Source organism: Cervus elaphus, chromosome 19 (genome assembly GCF_910594005.1).
Source record: "Cervus elaphus chromosome 19, mCerEla1.1, whole genome shotgun sequence".
In the NCBI taxonomy this organism is placed as follows: domain Eukaryota; kingdom Metazoa; phylum Chordata; class Mammalia; order Artiodactyla; family Cervidae; genus Cervus; species Cervus elaphus.
In genome coordinates, this window is record NC_057833.1 from 21,056,986 (window position 1) to 21,074,291 (window position 17,306).

General features: G+C 41.7%; 1 protein-coding gene across 5 annotated transcripts in view; it reads right to left on the bottom strand.

Annotated features, from left to right (window-relative positions):
• Positions 1 to 17,306, bottom strand: part of GOLIM4 (golgi integral membrane protein 4) — a 78,584-nt gene that overhangs the window by 26,124 nt on the left and 35,154 nt on the right. For all 5 annotated transcript variants that reach the window (XM_043873680.1, XM_043873678.1, XM_043873679.1 and 2 more), the window contains exons 2-6: positions 8,829 to 8,903; positions 7,566 to 7,615; positions 5,725 to 5,778; positions 3,765 to 3,915; positions 510 to 592 (exon numbers count right to left, since the gene is read on the bottom strand). In XM_043873680.1, coding sequence (XP_043729615.1) covers positions 510 to 592; positions 3,765 to 3,915; positions 5,725 to 5,778; positions 7,566 to 7,615; positions 8,829 to 8,903 — 413 coding nt within the window. The remainder of the gene's footprint in view (positions 1 to 509; positions 593 to 3,764; positions 3,916 to 5,724; positions 5,779 to 7,565; positions 7,616 to 8,828; positions 8,904 to 17,306) is intronic.

Here is a 17,306-nt window from a genome sequence, read left to right on the forward strand (position 1 = left end):
ACAGGTTGAGTTTTGACATTCTGGGACAAACTCCTCTTGGGCAGATAGTGGTATGGCCACCCAAACGTTGCTCACTTGCTGGCTTGTTGTTGTAGCATTTGATAAGTTCAAAAATCTTTGCAGAGGGAAGACCATGGTTAAGGTGGTAATCCACAGTCTAAAATGTGCTACCCAAAAATCGTCAGCACTTACAAGGAAATCAAAACAGGAAGAAAGATACCTTTAGTTATTAATAAACCTTTACAAATAAAAAGCTTAAGATTCAACCACGTAGCAAAAGAATCATTCCAGTGCTAATGCAAATGCTGAGATTTCCAGATCATTCTTTAGCTTACAATGCACAAGAAGTAATGGGCAGGTTCACTTTCTGCAAAAAGCCCAAAATAACAGTGTGGATTGTAAAGCGGGTCAAATAGTGAATGACTTTTAAAGTCGCTACAAAGTAAAGCAGGCAAACACAAAACAATCAAATGCTGGGTTTTTAGGTTGTTGTTGCTTTTTTTTTTTACCTTGACATCTTGCAGCTGTGTGTGCATGTCCTGATGCGCTCTCCTCAGCTGCCTGTTCTCTTCTCTCAGATTGTACACGGTTTCTATTTGAGAAAAAGGAAAATCATGCATAAAGCCCTGGGCCTTTCAGGCTCTTGATTCTCTTATTTTCCTACCTAAAGCCTCATGTAACTTTTTCAAAGATCGTTTTGAACTTTGACAGTACAATACTCCAAATCAACAAAACTTAGCACCATTTTGGGATGTGGCACAGATTCAGTTGGACAATCCAACACAATATGACTCAGTGGTTTAAATACGGTTAAACAAGCTATCTGGCATAGAAGTTAAGGGCTTTTAATTACTCCCGAGCTAAAAATGAAATATTTCTGTTAATAAGCAAACCCTTAGGAATGAAATGTAATAGGTAGGGGTCATCTGAGATTTTAGTCTCACCAGAAATTAAAAACAAAGCTATCAAAAAGCACAAACGGCATCTCTCATAGCCATGAGTAATTTCCACAGTTCTCAACTCAAGAAACAAATAAGAGACAGACACCCCATCTGCTCAAAAATTCTAAATGTATTTTCTGTCTCCCACAATTGGGTTCTTGACTGGTCTAAATTCTTCCTCCAATAGCTACTGGACAATTCTTTCCACAGTTACAATGTGAGACTGCAGTGATCATAGTGAAGTCTTAAAACCTCCCCAGCCACAAGCCCTACAATTCAGGGAACAGCCTCTTGGTAATTTCCCCACATTTTCTGTATCTGGGCATTATTTGTTATGAACTGGTAGCCCCTGGGCCGACACACAGACTTTTTTTTTTGGCCCCTGCAAGTGTTAGCCGACAGTCAGTGTCTTCCACATTCGAAGAGTTGTCACCAAGTAAAAATCAAGAAGCTGGGTCTCATAAGATTCTGGCAACATCAGGCCAATTCTCAGGAGAAGTTGAATGGCAGCTGGGTGATCATATGATTCATTTTCCAATGGGAGATATGGTCGACAGTGAAAGGGGTGCTGCTTTAGAATGACGCTGGGACAGCAGCAGATGTGGACCTGCATGGTGCTGGGCAAACTGTCCCCAGAGCGGCAGCCACTCCCTGCAGGCAGAACTGTCCTGGCTCCAGGGTGGCCCTCAGCACTGCAGGAAGCTGCCGGTCACCACGCCGCCGCATATTCTCTGCCCGCTTTCACTCTGTTAAGAGTCCCTGCTTGATCCCTGGGCCCTGGCTTTATGACTACGTTTGGGAAGAGATCAAGAAGCGGGTGAGAATGTTGTTAGTGGTTAGGCTGTCCACCTATCTGTATCAGCAGATTTTCTCAAACGTCAAAACGGGACACCAGCGGCAATCCAAGAGCCCCAAGTGTGTCCCAGGCTGGACAGGCCTTCAGTCTACACACGCACACATGCAGCTGAAATACAGGGCTGCCTTCTAAAGGAATTCAGTTCATAACCTTAAGGACAGTGTCTCCTGTGCCTCTGTGGTGTGACCCTAAGTTACTTAACTTTTGCAGGCCTCAATTTCTTCATTTGTTGAACTGGGTTAAATGTAATGCCTACCTGCCAGGTTGTTATGAGGCTTAAATAAGATACCTGCAGGAAGAGTTTCACCCAGTACTGACACATGGTAAACGCTTGCTGAGTGTCAGCTCTTATTATAACCATGATGATGAGAGGAATCATCTAAGCTTACATGGTGTCCACTCATCGTTATCCATATTCTAAATTCTAAACTCCCTCCTCGTGTCATATTCATCTACCAAGGATCACTCTGACTACACACGTCATGGTTTGCCATGACAGACCCTCGTCTATCACAATTTACTGTCAGGGACCACGATCAAACAAAACTGCTGATGTGAAAAAATCACTTATCAAGTGTCATCAAAGGCACTGTCATATTAAGTTGCTTAAAATTTCTATAAGAGATGTCTTCCAAATATTAACTGGTACCAAAAATACTGCTCACTCTCACTCTCCGTGTTTCTGTCTCTGTCTCTCTCTCACCCTCCAAGATACTGGGAGATTCTCTCTTCTGATGACAAGAGCCCCAGAACTGACTGTACTTCTCCTTTTGTTCTGGATCCCAGGATGCTCACACCAGCCATCAGGCTTGAATTGTCCAAGTGTGCAGAACTCACATACAAGTGTCCTCCTATTTTCCACGGTTCTGATTTCTTGATAAAATTTTACTACACATGGACTGAGTTTCAAAGAAAGGTGTAAATATAGAGTAGACATAAGAAAACATGCCTTTTAAGCCTCTCACTAAAATTAAATGAACTAAGTTATGTGAAGTATGCCAAGGTCAGGCACCTAGAAAATACTTACAATGAATTCCTATTATTTTGGAATACTGAGAGACAAAGCATAGCAAAAGAAAAGCGCAGAAAGTCCAAAGGACCTATATCACACAGCAGATTTCTATGACGACGTTTTACATAAAACCAGGAAATTGTTTGGCACAGTACAATTAACTAGATTATAGAAGACCTTACTGTGATTTCATTTTTATGTGAGCACCATGTACCTTTTTAAACCAAATCTCATACTTCAAACTTGTTCAGGACCTGAATAGGTGATTGTAGGATATGCTGTTGCCCTTTTTCAGAACTCATATGTACTCAGAAGTGATGTATTTCATTTCATATTACTATGAAAATACTTGATGCTGATATTTATGGTGGTTAGCATATATTGAAGGTTTACCATGTACCAGTAACTGTATTAGGTGCTTTGCATAATTTAATCCTCATACCAACTCTATAAAGTTACCACTTTTTATGAATATCCCACTTTTACAGATGAGGACAATTAAGTCTGTGGTGATTTCTACAACTTGCCAATGGTCATAAAACTAGTCATTGATTCACCAGGGCAGTCAGACTTCAGAGCCTGAGCTTTTTGAAGTGACTATTAGTGATCAGCAGAGTCTTTGTGCCCCAGTGGAGATCTGGAAACCTATCCCTGTGACTGGGGAGCACTAGGGGCATTCTGTGGGTGGGGTCAGAGATACTAAATGTCTGACAATGCACAAAAAGAACTGTCTTGCCCAACAAGGCCAGTATGTCCCATTGAGAAACACTAAGTATTCTTTACTGTTTCCCTAAACACACCCGGAGATCAGTGTGAAATATCATAAAGAAGTAGCTGATAAAATACCACATGTAATATAAATCAATCACCAAGCAAACAAAAGTCTATTGTTCCATTCAAACATTAAAGTGAGCATTCATTTCCATGCACACTGGCTCATTAGGTTTCCAAATACCTTTTAGCTTAGAAAGCTCTTGTTCTTTCTCCTGCTGCAGCTGCAGGTATCTCTGCTTGTGGTCATTAAATGTCCTACTGAAGTCTTCTCCTTGTCGGCGGTGTTCTTCTTCCAAGTCGCTGTGTTGCTTCTTTAGCTCCTCGTGTTGACTCTGCAAAGATGAAAACTTGAGCAGGGATATACATTTGTACCTGAGCAGGACCCTATGGGGCTTTCCTGGGACAGGCCTACCCTGTATCCTTTGATTTAGCTCCTCTCTGAAGTACCTAGATACAGTATTTGATGCCCATTTCCTGAGGTGTTTTGTAGATGTGAAACCATCCCCCCCCCACCCCCACCCAGCCCCCGCCTTCCCAATGGAAGATGTTAACTGCTTGATGGCCATGAGCATACAGCCTCAGGCCTCCTGGAGCCTAAGGACTGATAATGCTAACTCCCGTGACACTACCCTGCTACCTCACCGTCAACCAATCAGACTTGTGCACAAGCTGATCACAGACCCCGCAACTCACCTCCCTCACTTGGCTTTTAAAAATGCTTTGCCAAACCCTTGGGGGAGCTTGGAGGCTTTTTTGGGCATGAACTACCAATCTCTTGCATGGCTCTGCAATAAACCTTGCTCTGGTCCAAACTCTGATGGTTTGGTTTGTTTGGCCTCACTGTGCATTGGGCACAGAGAATTTGCACTAACACATTCTCTAAATCAGTCTCTCTCTCGATTGCAAAGCCTTTCTCTTGTGAGAAAGTAAGCACAGACGAAGTAGGCTTTGTTTTCCTGACTGCTTTAAATTTGTGCAGCTCTCTTCCTTTTCCTTTACATTTCAAATGAATAGTTTGGGATCGTGGCCAAAAATAATTTTCTCCTTAATTTTTAACATTAATGTGAACAACAAGAAGTTGGAAGTTTGTAAGAGTGATGGAAAAGGAAGGGATCTGGGGAAATTCCCAGGGACTCAAGTTACTGCGGAAACGAGGTAAAGCTAATGGAAAAATTACCCCTCCATGGAGCCTCTAGACTGCCTTTCAATCTGATGTTTCCCCAGCAACATTTTTTATTTCCCTTCTTTGATTATCAGCCTTTCTGGTAACCCAGTTTAAAGAAGAGGGCAAAAAAAGACTTTTTTCCTTTTGGGGGAAGTAAAAAAAAAATCGATTATTTCTAGAAATGATTATTACTTACACTATTCTAGATTACAATACTGTAATCACAATCTAGATAAATTCTATAGTCTCCAAATGCTTAACGTGAATGAGTGGTCTGCTTTAACTCACGTATTGCTTTCCTGATAATAGTAAAGATTCCGGTTTCAATAAAAGGCAAATACCCTACTGATACAGGAGGAAAGACAACACCAAACAAAGAGCTGGGCACTGGGTGTTGGAGACAACGGCACGGATTTCCTGCTGTGTGGTTGGCATTATAGCCGCTGCTCATCTCTTCTGGCCTGACACAAACAGTGCACCTCTCTCTTTTCTTCAGTCTTCCTGACACACAACAGTGAGTTTTTTCCAAGAACCAAGGGAAGAATATCTTTAAATATAAATTGTGTTCCTGTGGTAGGTGGGCCACTTATGACACATTAGTAACAGGAAGACAGCATTCTAATACTTCTACTGACTCCACTGTGTCTGAGATTAAAAAAAAAAAAATTCAAGAAAAACCACTCTGAGAAATTAGATAAAAAACAAACGAAAATCCTTAAAGGATAAAGAACAAACTCAAAAATTAAGTGACCAGAGGCCCTGATTTACAAGAAAATGAATAATGAATTAAATATGTCCTTTGTAATCAGGTGATAAACATAATGGAGCATTACAATTATATATCACCTTTAGCCAAAAATGACCTTATTATACCATATCACGGTACAAATCAATTTTCTGTAAACTTTCCTTAATCACATAAGTTACTTAGTTAACCCCTTCATTCATTCATGAAGAACACCTCTAAATTACTCACCTTCAGCATCTGATGTTGGACATTCAATGCGCTGTACCTGCTATTAGAATCTTGCTGTAAATTGAAAAGCAAATAATTAACAAAAAGATAACACATTTGGCTCTTTTGTTAAACAGAACTTAAAGCTCTTAATGAAAGGTTTTCACTTGTTCACCTAAGTAAAAATGAATTCTAAGCTGGATCCGGGATGCTTCTGAGGTCCTGTCTTTACTTCATAGCAGAAATGAAGTTTTACATTCCTCCAAGTTTGCTAGACTTTAATGATGAAAAAGCAGGGCATGGAATTATAAAACAGCAGTTTGAAAGGGCCCTTGAAGGTGATTTACTTCCACTCTCACATTCAGAAGAAGAACTGAGGCCAGACGCACAGAAAGCTTGTCCTGAGACACAGCATCGCATACGGCTGGTACCTGGTGCTCCAAGGAGAACAGGAGAGAGACCAGCAGAGACCAGCCTCACAAGCTTAGAATGGGTTCCAGAAAGGGAGAGAAAAGGCACTTTTCTTCCTTGAGTTTCCACCGGTAAGAACTTCTACACACATTGTGTGTGTGTGTGTGTGTGTGTGTATCCTCAGTCATGTCTGACTCTGATCCCAGTGACTACAGCCCTCCAGCCTCCTCGGTCCGTGGAATTTTTCGGGCAACAGCACTGGAGTGGGTTGCCATTTCTTCCTCCAGGAGATCCTCCCGACCCAGGGATTGAATCCAGGTCTCTTGCATCTCCCGTATTGCAGGCGGATTCTCTACTACAGCGCCAGCTCACAGAGAGAAGGAGAAAGGCTAAGGAACAGGCCTAGCGCAAATGTCTCCTTTAGGGGCAGAGCCAGCACAGGACCCTGAGCCGTAGCGTCCAGCTGAACTCTGTGCCCCAGCAGGGTGCTCTCACGTGCCGGTGGAGCATCTTCACCTTCGGAGCTCACACCGGTCCAGTCCGGGGCCGCCCCAGCGGGGTCAGTGTACAAAGCGCACTGCCAGTTTCCTCTCCCCAGGCTGCCGTGTTTCTCTCTTACGCGCCTGCCTCTTAATTTCCACCATCGGCAGGAGAGGCATAGCTTCATCTATTTCTTTCTTTCATGTTCTTGCAACTTCTAAAATGGACCGCATTTTTGCTTTAACACTTCATTTTTATCACTTTACCACTTTATTTTAATTTGTAATATATTACATAACAAAATGCACAACAGAACACACACAATCTTGACTAGGTCTTAAAAATGCAAGTAAGAGTGAAAAGCCAGTAACCTCTTAGCTATTCAAGGAACCGACTCATCTCAGTTTTAATACCCCACAACACCAATGCTTTCTTCAACCAATACTTACACATTTTTCTTACAGTAAGAGAAAAAAGTGTTTTTCCCTAGTTAATTTGGACTTAAAAACTTTTTTAAAATGTCAATATCATTTATTTATCCATTCATTTTACAGATGTTTTTGAACATTTGAACATGTGAACTCTAGGCCAGGTATTGTGTTAGACATCACACAGTAATGTCTCTGCAAGTGACAGTAACATGGTACAAAGGAAAATCAAACTAAATATCACATTCTATAGAAAAGAGAGACTACGTATGAATAAACAAATGAATCTCTTTATTGTGGAATATTAAGGATATTTTCAATTTATCACTATCGCCAATAATGTGATAAGCAAAGGAAGGTAGGTTTTAAAGGAACAATTTTTAAGGTCTTCCTCTCAGAATTTTTTTGGGAAGGAAGGAAGGAAAGGATGGAGGGAGATGTATTTCAGTCCTAATGATCAACAGAGTAAAATGTTTGGAGACTTTATTTCCCCCTCGATCAAGTTTTGTGAAATAAATTAAGGGAGAAAAAAAAACAACTTACCCTTCCCTTATTCAGTGTCTCTTGTGCTTCTAATTTATAAACTAGAAAATCTAGAAAATATAAAATGAAGAATATAATTACATTAATTAACTCTATTAGTATAAGTTAATTCATTGTGGCACTTTTAGACATCTAAAAACACAAAGGCACATTTTACTCAGACTTAAAAAATCTATTTGATGACATACTTTATTTTGTCTTTTAATGCTTTAAAAGTTTTCCTCCATACCTTAAAGCTGTGAATCTTGTATCAACAAAATACACACTATAGCCAACTGACTAAAAGTGCATTTAGAGTGTGGACTTGGTGATGAACTCTCCTTGAAGTGAAGGAGGAAAAAAACAGAACCATGCAGTGCACCTGAGGACAGAGATGATTTACTGCCAGCCACTAGATGGCACAGTAAAGTCATGCAGGACCTCAAGCCAAGGAAACCATCTTTAATGCGCTTAAGGCTTTATTATCCACTAGGTGGCTCTACAAAATCACTCTGCGTCTGAAGACCAGGAAAATCCCAATCCCATCAAAGCATTTTAATAATCTTAACACTTCTCAGTAAAACTTTCCAGCTCACACTGTCCTCCTCTGTTCTCCCTCCTTCTACCCCGTACCAAAGTAATAACAAAACACCGCTTCAATCTAATGTTTAACCAAAAAGATCAATAAGTGAAAATAAGAATGCAAGTAACTCCAAACCACAAGCTATACCAAGTCCATGCTTTATAGAAAAATTCTGATAAAAACCAACAGCACTGACTTTTATTTAACACCTGTGCTAAATGTTAATTTTTCAGAACAAGCCAATCGGCTATGCCAATAAAGTCTTTAGCACAAGAGGAAAAATAGGTCTATAACTTAAAAGATGTCATGCAATGAGATTGAAATTGATTATGCTATAAATGCATATATACATATATATATGTATACATAAAGCTTGTCATATTCTGGACTGCATGGTATTACTTTCCCAGATGTCTGTTGACAGATGTTAATAACATATACAATATTCAAATGAAAAACTGTGTGCTATTTCTGAAGTAATACATAGAACTAATATACGAATGACCTCAAAGAGGCACAAACTAAATGAAAAATTCTAAATCCAATCTTGAGCAGGAATTATTTTGTTGCACAATGTACAGCAGATTGCTTGACTGACTTCGGGTGATTTGAAAAATTTCTAAGCCAAAAAACAGTAAAGTACATGATACTTCAAAGAAGAGCATAAGAAATGTCAAACACAAATTACATTATTTATTTACCTTCCTTTGCTTTCTTATGTTCAAGTCTTTCCTTTTGCAAGGATTTCTCCAATCTTGATCTGTGTTCATACACAACTGGGAAAAAAAAAAGTTAAAACCTATCTTCAATAAATTAGAAATTCTAAAGTAAAATCAACATCAATTTTCAAAACAGGAAGAAGATAGTTTAGAGTCCTTTCACAATCAAAATTAAAATGCATGCCTCTAACCTGGGTAAAAGATGGAAACAATAATAGACGTAATACTCAGCTGACTCCTGTATGGTCTGCCCCTCTGTAGAAACAACACTGTGGAAGAGGCTTCCACCCTCTTGGCCAGTTCCTTGTTCTCCTGCTTCTGGAATGTGGGTCTCTGTGGGGTTCCCTGTCTCCTGCTGGACTAGCATGTCCACTCTCTACACTTCAGCCACCATCTGCACGGCATTCACCCCCAGGCGGGTCCAGCTCCCACCTCACTCTCAGGCACTAGGAGAATATTTACACCCAGAGATCCCGTAAGTGCTGCCAAGTCAGCATGAGCTGACAGTGAATTAGAGCTGCCTGACACGGGTTCCATCCCTGGGTTGGGAAAATCCCCTGGAGGAGGAAATGGCACCCGCTCCAGGATTCTTGTCTGGAAAATTCCAGGGGCGGAGGAGCCTGGTGGGCCACAGACCACTGCGTCACTGCATTGGACAGGACTTAGCACAGCCCAGCGGCTGAGTGAGCTGAGCAGAGGGTGGGTGTGGGAACCTCAGCGGCATTAAGGTTTGCTGAAAAGGAGCTGTATTCCCCATGTCAGAGAAAATACAGGCGAGAGAGCCACAGAGACGGAGGAGACAGACTGTCCCCACTGGAGAGCCTGTGACCTGCGCCATGCCTGCATGATCAGCTGTGTCTGACTCTTTGCGACTCCGTGGACTGGAGTCTGCCAGGCTCTTCTGTCAGCGGAATTTTCCAGGCAAGAAAACTGGAGTGGGTTGCCATTTGCTATTCCAGGGGATCGTCCCGACCCGGGCTTGGAAGTGCATCTCTGGTTGGGCAAGTGGACTCTTTACCACTGAGGCACCCGGGAAGCCACAGGATTGACATCTGCCATGGCGGGAAGCCCAAGGCAAGCTGATGTCGGGACCTTCCTGCACTTGACCAAGCCCACCTCCCCCGTCTATTCTGAAGAAGTGGGAGGTGCCTGGTGACGGGAGCGGGGAGTGCCGATGCCTTAGAGGGAAAACAGGGAGAAGCCCCTGGGTACTCCCTCCCTCACTACAGGGTTCACATCGCCAGGAAAAAGGAGCTGCAAGAGCGAGAGAAGCTTTACCTTTAATGAAAAAAAAAAAAAAGTATTATTACACTGGACTAGACCATATATTACTAAACCAAGACTGTATTTATGGATAAAAGTCATTGAGAAAAAAAAATATTTTTAATCTGAGAGAAGCTGAGAAGTAGTGAAGTCTGTCTTAGATTTCATGCAGGGACAGAAGACTCAAGCCCACAGAATAGTAGTGGGAACAGGGGAGAGGAGGAGAGGATAAAGCTAGTTTCTGATGTGCCCTTCAATCCTGTTTGCTCAGCATTATGGTCACAGATGACCTCACTCCCTGGCAAGCTCAGCCAAGCTTGCCACTGGGTTCTTTTTACCACCTCCAGCTCCTCACAGCTACCTAAGACACAATTCAATCGTCAATCACTGACTGACCCTTCAGGGTGTCAGTTCAGTTCAGTCACTCAGTCATGTCCGACTCTTTGTGACCCCAGGAACCACAGCACACCAGGCTTCCCTGTCCATCGCCAAATCCCGGAGTTTACTCAAACTCATGTCCATTGAGTCGGTGATGCCATCCAACCATCTCATCCTCTGTCGTCCCCTTCTCCCGCCTTCAATCTTTCCCAGTATCAGGGTCTTTTCCAATGAGTCAGTTCTTCGCATCATGTGGCCAAAGTATTGGAGCTTCAGCTTCAGCATCAGTCCTTTCATTGAATATTCAGGACTGATTTCTTTAGGACTGACTGGTCGTAAAGAGTCCAAGGGACTCTCAAGAGTCTTCTCCAACACCACAGTCCAAAAGCATCAATTCTTTGGTGCTCAGTTTTCTTTATAGTCCAACTCTCACATCCATACATGACTACGGGAAAAACCACAGCTTTGACTAGATGGACCTTTGTTGGCAAAGTATGTACAACTGCCCCAAACTGCTGGCTACCCAAAGTTGCCACGGTCACAGCAATCCCTCCCTGACCCTCCTCCCCACCTTTCCCCACTGCCTGCCCCCACCCCCTGCCAGGCACCAGCTATGGCTGTCCTTCTTCCAATATGGGCATCATCTCCAAGGTCCATCCCCTTCTCTCAACACTGCACCTCTCATCTTGCCTCCCATGTAAAGCTGCCATTGCCAGGGCTCCATCTACGACTCCCACAGCCCCTGCTCCTCTGCTTACACCTCAGTCCACGACTGCTAAGATGCCTGCCACCACCCAGACTGGCCTAGCATTGTCTCCTTTGGCCTGCCCCAAACTCATCTTCCGTCTCGTCTCAGCCTCCCAACAGTCATCCAAACAACGAGCTGCCCTGTTCCCTTTCTCCACTTGGGTCCCTATTCTCTTCACCAGATGATCCTTCCCCCTCCTCCAGTGCTGTGATTATAAAGGGATCTCATCCAACTCCACTTTACTCAGCACCGTAATATGAGTAGAAACGCAAAGTGAATAGATATGGGCCTTGGCCTCAAGAAGCTCTAGTCTAACACAGGAGAATAGATTCAGTAATTTTAAATAATCAGAGCTAACTGCATTTGGCATAATAAAACTATATTTAAGCCCAGTGAAAGAGAGGGGTGAGCTCTGGAAGGAAGAGGAATGAGGGAAGACTCTTGGCTGGCTTTGAGAGCGAAGAACAATTTGGTAGGTGGGAGCACAGGAGAAAGGCACTCCTGGAGGACATCACAGGGGCAAAGGTGCAGAGGTGATGAAACTGGACCAAAGGTAGTTGTTTTCCAAAAAGCTGGTTCCAAGTCCACTGCTGAGAAATTACATTGTTTTTCAAACATATACGTGTATAGTACATATGTGTCTTGGCCAATTTCTAAAAGTCTATTAAAACCAAGAGTTTCCTTGGATTGGTACTAATGCTACCGTCTTGAATGACATTTGGAACAAGGCAGGGAAAACAAAGATTAGTGCTGCGGAACCTCACCAAGCCAAGCCCAGAACTCTGTGCTCACAGTCTGAAATTTTCAGTCAGGTGGGGGAAGCCTACAGGGAAACATAAATTACAATGTTGTCATGATATACACAGGTGAGAACAGGATGCCATGAGAACATCTAAGCTCCCAACTGGTAGGAAAAGCACTCCCTTATCTCCAATCCACTGGCCAAAGTCCCCATGGTCTGGGTGGTGGCTCACAGGAACACAAACATGCCAGGTAACAGGGCTTAAATACACCTTTATTATGCTAAATGGGTGCACTAACTGGACATATCATGGACAATTTCAGCAAGCATGTGCATCACTTTCAAAGAAGGGTGAACAGACAATGTAGCCAAGATCTTGCTCTAAAGGAAGTGAAGTGGCAGCAGGGGTCCTGAGTCTAGGGGCTCCTGAATGGAGGTCAGGACCTCTAGGGGGAGACAATCCAGGCTAGCAACACCCAAGATAGAAACAAAAAACCCAGCAGCAGCAGCAGAGTCAAGAAAACATATGTGAGGGAACTGTTAATCACCATCCCCAGACACCTCAGACTCTAAATATTAACTACTACCATGGGAAGGTAAGGATGGGGCGAAACGCTGCATTTACAAATTGTAATCCTGTGAAATTCTTCTTGGCAATAAAATACAGCAGCAATCACTCAACAGGATGTGGTACTGAGTCATCATGTAATGCTTTTCTTTGGTTTAAGAAGCAGAAAACACACCTGCATCTGCAGAAACGCATCTTCATTGGGGTAGAGGGTCCACTAGGTCACACCTAGTGGAGAGGGAGTTGGTGGATGGGGTGAGGAGAGCTGGGAGATGGGGAAGAGATGGTTCTGCGCTTTACTCTCCTCCCTCCAATTCAGTCAGAAGGATAACATGCAAACAGCTGGTACAAAGTATCCATCGACCAAACTTAATCACACAGCTGTCGGACAATTATGTGCAGAATGGGAATTTACACATTTGACATATTAATAGCAGCTTGTCTCAACAGCTAGAAGATTCTAGGATACATGAAAGTTAGAAACTTTGATAAATAACCTGAAGAGATGCTATACAATGTCCACAAAGAGGTGAATATATCTGTGGATTACAGTCCACAATCAAAGGTCTTGGGAAATCTGAGGTATGATCATGAACGCATAAAATGGCATCGTTCATAGCACAACCTAAGGCAAGAAAAATGTGTTTTTGCAAATTGCAGCAGAAAAAAAGATGTGGTAAACAGGAATAGAGGGTATGTGTAGAAACCATGATGTAATTGTACTATTAATATTAACTTACTCAGAACTGGTCAAGCCATTATTAAAGTGCCAGCTTCTAGTCCTGATATATAACCTAAGAATTCAGAAAACGGTTTGAGGGTTACAGAATATCACTGAGGAGGAAGATGAGAGAATGGAACAGCAGTGACTGACAGAAGGTTGGAGAAGTGCTCAGAAAAAGGAAAACAAACTGAAAAGGAGCATTACAGGCTGAGAAAACCATGTCAGGTAAAGGAAAGTGAGAGTAAAAATTAACCCTTAAAATCGGAAAATCTAGTAGAGAGAAAAGAGGCAGGTGGTAACGTAATGATCAAAAGCACACACTCTGGTGTCTGGGTTCAAGTTCATGATCCAGTCCTTACAGGGCAAGATGCTGAACTGCTCCGCATTTCCGTTTCCTTATATGGCACACGGGAACAATAACTGTGCCCATCCCTTTGGGTGGATGTCAGGGCTAAACGAGTTAATTTACATCAACCGCTTCAAGCAAGTGCTAGAAAACACTAAAATATTTTTTCATCTGTCTGTGATGGCTTAAAAGTGCCAGAAAATGAGTCAGGTGAATCCCTGAGCTCTTTCAACCCTACAATTAAAGTCTAATAATAACAAAGCAATTATACATACACACACATACACATATGTATTGAGAGAGAGACTTGAAACAGCAATAAATTAGTGGTCTCAGTTTCTTGTTACTTAAAAAAAAAATTCCCTTAAAAAGGGGGAGAGGGTTGTGAATAAACTTTGTAATAGTTTAGTAAAACCTATAAGCCTATTTTTAATAAAACTTGAAGGACAGCAAAACAGACCAGATGGAATCTTTGTGTTCTTACAGTTCTTCTAGAAAATGTCCCTATCAATTAAACACATACATATGCCACACTACCTTTAATTCTTTAACACACATTCTTAAGGCTTTTGGAGCTGCTGATTTATCTAGGTAGATACTGTTTTGCTTAGAAGGAGGATTGCTAATCAATCCTTGTCACTTATCTCTATTTTTCTATTTACACTCTGAAGTCAAAGGCATCAGTCAAGATGAAATCATACTGTTATAACTTCTGCAGCAAAAAACATGTATACAATGAATATGCTCAAAGCACCAAACAGGTTCCAGGAAAAATAAGTTTAAAAATAATGGTTCAATCTTGGCATTCAGGATCGTTAATGCAGACCAACACTGCAAATGGGACAGGATGTGAATCATAAGAACTCCTAAGAAAAAGATGAAAACCCACAATACTCATCATCTCCCCTGCTTACTGACAAGGAGTTTAATATTTTCCATGCAGTCAAGAATGGAAAGAGTTTTTCTACCTCTCTCAACACACTCAAGAGTTTTAAAACATGCCAGCTTCCTACAGCAATTTTCCATTTTAACTGACTTCCATTTGAAAGGCAGAGAAATTAGCTGTCCTCTGTCTATGGGATTTCCCAGGCAAGAATACTGGAGTGGGTTGCCATTTCCTTCTCCAGGGGATTTTCCTGACCCCAGGATCGAACCCACATCTCCTGTGTCTCCTACATTGGAGGTGGATTCGTTACCTCTGAGCCACCTGGGAAGCCCTTGTGTATCCACTTAAGGGTAAAACATAACATCTATAACATTTCAGGGTAAACTGCTTCCATTCAGAATTAGAAAGCAACACTTCAAAATTAAACAGAAAACACTGCTAAGCGTTTTAATACCTTAAGACAAGAAAGGGCAATGTTTCTTTGGAATTTCTGTGAAATCTTGTTCAGTCCTGATGATAACACAAAATTTTATCTTTATTTAAAAAAAAAAAAAACAAACACAAACAACTGAGTCTTGGGAGGACAGGCACACCGTTCAACTTGTGAAAACACTGATTTGTGAGCGTCTTTATCATTTTACAGGTGATAAAAGTTAAAATGAACAAGTCTGTGCTTTGATAATTGTGGCTGAAGATCTTTAGAATAGCAAGACAAATGACATAAAAGGAAAATCAACTGAAATCATCATAGTTCTCAGAACACAATACTTTTGAGGTTTTATTTTATTTTGGATTTTTAGGCCTAAAATCATTGTTATATATCTTTAAAAACAGTTTTGATTGTGGTTCTAATTAGTCAGAAGTGGGGTAGAATCCCCCAACTTGCCCACTCACCTCCTCTGCTGAACAAGTTAGTAACTAACACAAAGTAAACATCATCTTTTTTCCTTCTTTCCTTCCCTCTTTCATAATTTCATTTCATACGAAGTCTGAGAAAGAATACCAAATATCTCCCTAGAAAACCACCCACATAAAGCAAGTAAAAAGACAAAAGAAGGGGGACAGTTATCACCGTTTTGAGGATCACGTGAGATATCCCCTCCAGCACCCGTAAGGCTCTTCTTCAGCGTCTCCGCCCCGATCTTTCCTCAAGGATCCTCAAGCTCTGCCCCCTCCTCATGACTCCACTGGGACCTCTAACCCCTCAACAGTTAAGTCCAGCTTTGGCTTCCCACCCCTGGTCTTACTTCTGGTCTTACTTCTTCCAATACAAGTCCACATTTCTAGTCTGCTCGAAAGTGCATGTGTGAACTGAATTATTAAAGAACCCTGTCCTACGGTTAGCTCCCTTTGCCAAATGACATCTTTGTGTTGCAGGCCTGGGGGCAGCACGTTCCAGTGGCTTCCGGTCATGCCTTGAATGAAGCCCAAAGCCTCACGAGGCTTCACCCCATCGTCCATCCTCTGCTCCAGCCACAGCGGCCTCCTCATTATTCCCTGAACACACCAGCGAGCTTTCACCTCCGCATCTCACACCGCCTCTTTCTGGTGCCCCCACTGCTCCTTCTCTGCGTGACTATCTCCCTCACCTCCCTCTGATCTTCACTGAAAAGATAGCTTCTCATCAACAACGTTCCTGGACAACCTATCTAAGTGTGCAACTTGCTTCTCACCCTCAAGGCTTCCAGGCTCCTCCCCCACTTCATTTTTCTCCTTACTCTTTAACTCTTTCTACGTTATTTTTTGCTTTATTTATTGCCTTGCCATCTCACCAGAATACAAGTTCAGACAGGACAAAAATGCCTGGTTTGATTTATCCCTGTTACAGTGAATTACAGGCACTGAATAGGTAATGAATGAACAAATGAATGACTAAATGAATGAACTATATATGTCATAAAGGCTGGGATTGGCTGATTCCCTTTCCTTCTCTTCTATATCCCCAACCCTTACTACCATTTCAGTTCCAAGCCCCCATCTCCTAATATCTAGCAGGATTCAATAATACTTGTGAAATGATTGAATGCATTTAGAAGATAGGTCATTCTCTTCCTCATTTGCCTGCTATCCTTTAAGTCCCAGTATTTTTAACTGAATTTCCGTATTTTTAGGCTCACTGGTACTCACACATCCCAGAGAACAGACAGATAACAGAATAGATTAAATATACATTTATCTGTTGATGTATAGGCTCATAAGATTAGCATTAGTTAAATCACAGCCCTGAAATACAGATGCTTTCAGAAAGCCAAGAGGAAAAAAGGACAGTCTGATTAGGTATTTTTCTACTGCATGGCAATTGCTGTACTTTTTTTTTAACTGCACAATAAACTTCCTATAATAGTCCACAAAAGTGTCTATTTTTAAGTTTGCTAATGCATACAGTTTGTGAGGTTGTTTAAATGGAAATTTTAACCATGATTTGAATTGGTGTTTTACTGTCTTTCCTATTTTGGATAAAACTACACCCAGGCTTTCCCTCATGACACTATCTAATTGAGATTTGCCTTTTTTCAAACATGTATTGTATTAGCTGATTTAAGATACATGTCTTCACACAAGTCTTCTCCATGGCATTCTTTCAAGTGGTGAGCTACTAATAATCATTCTTATTATTAGAGGAAACCTACTCACTCCTCCTGAAATAATAATTCTCTTAGATGCTCAGAGCTATCATAGCCCAGAAGTACTCCTTGGGAGACACTAAAGTATAAGATTTACTCTTATAAAAAGCCTCTAATCAATAAATTTGGATTAGGAGAGGAGGTTAAGACAGGTAAAACAGTAAGAAGACAATTAGAGACA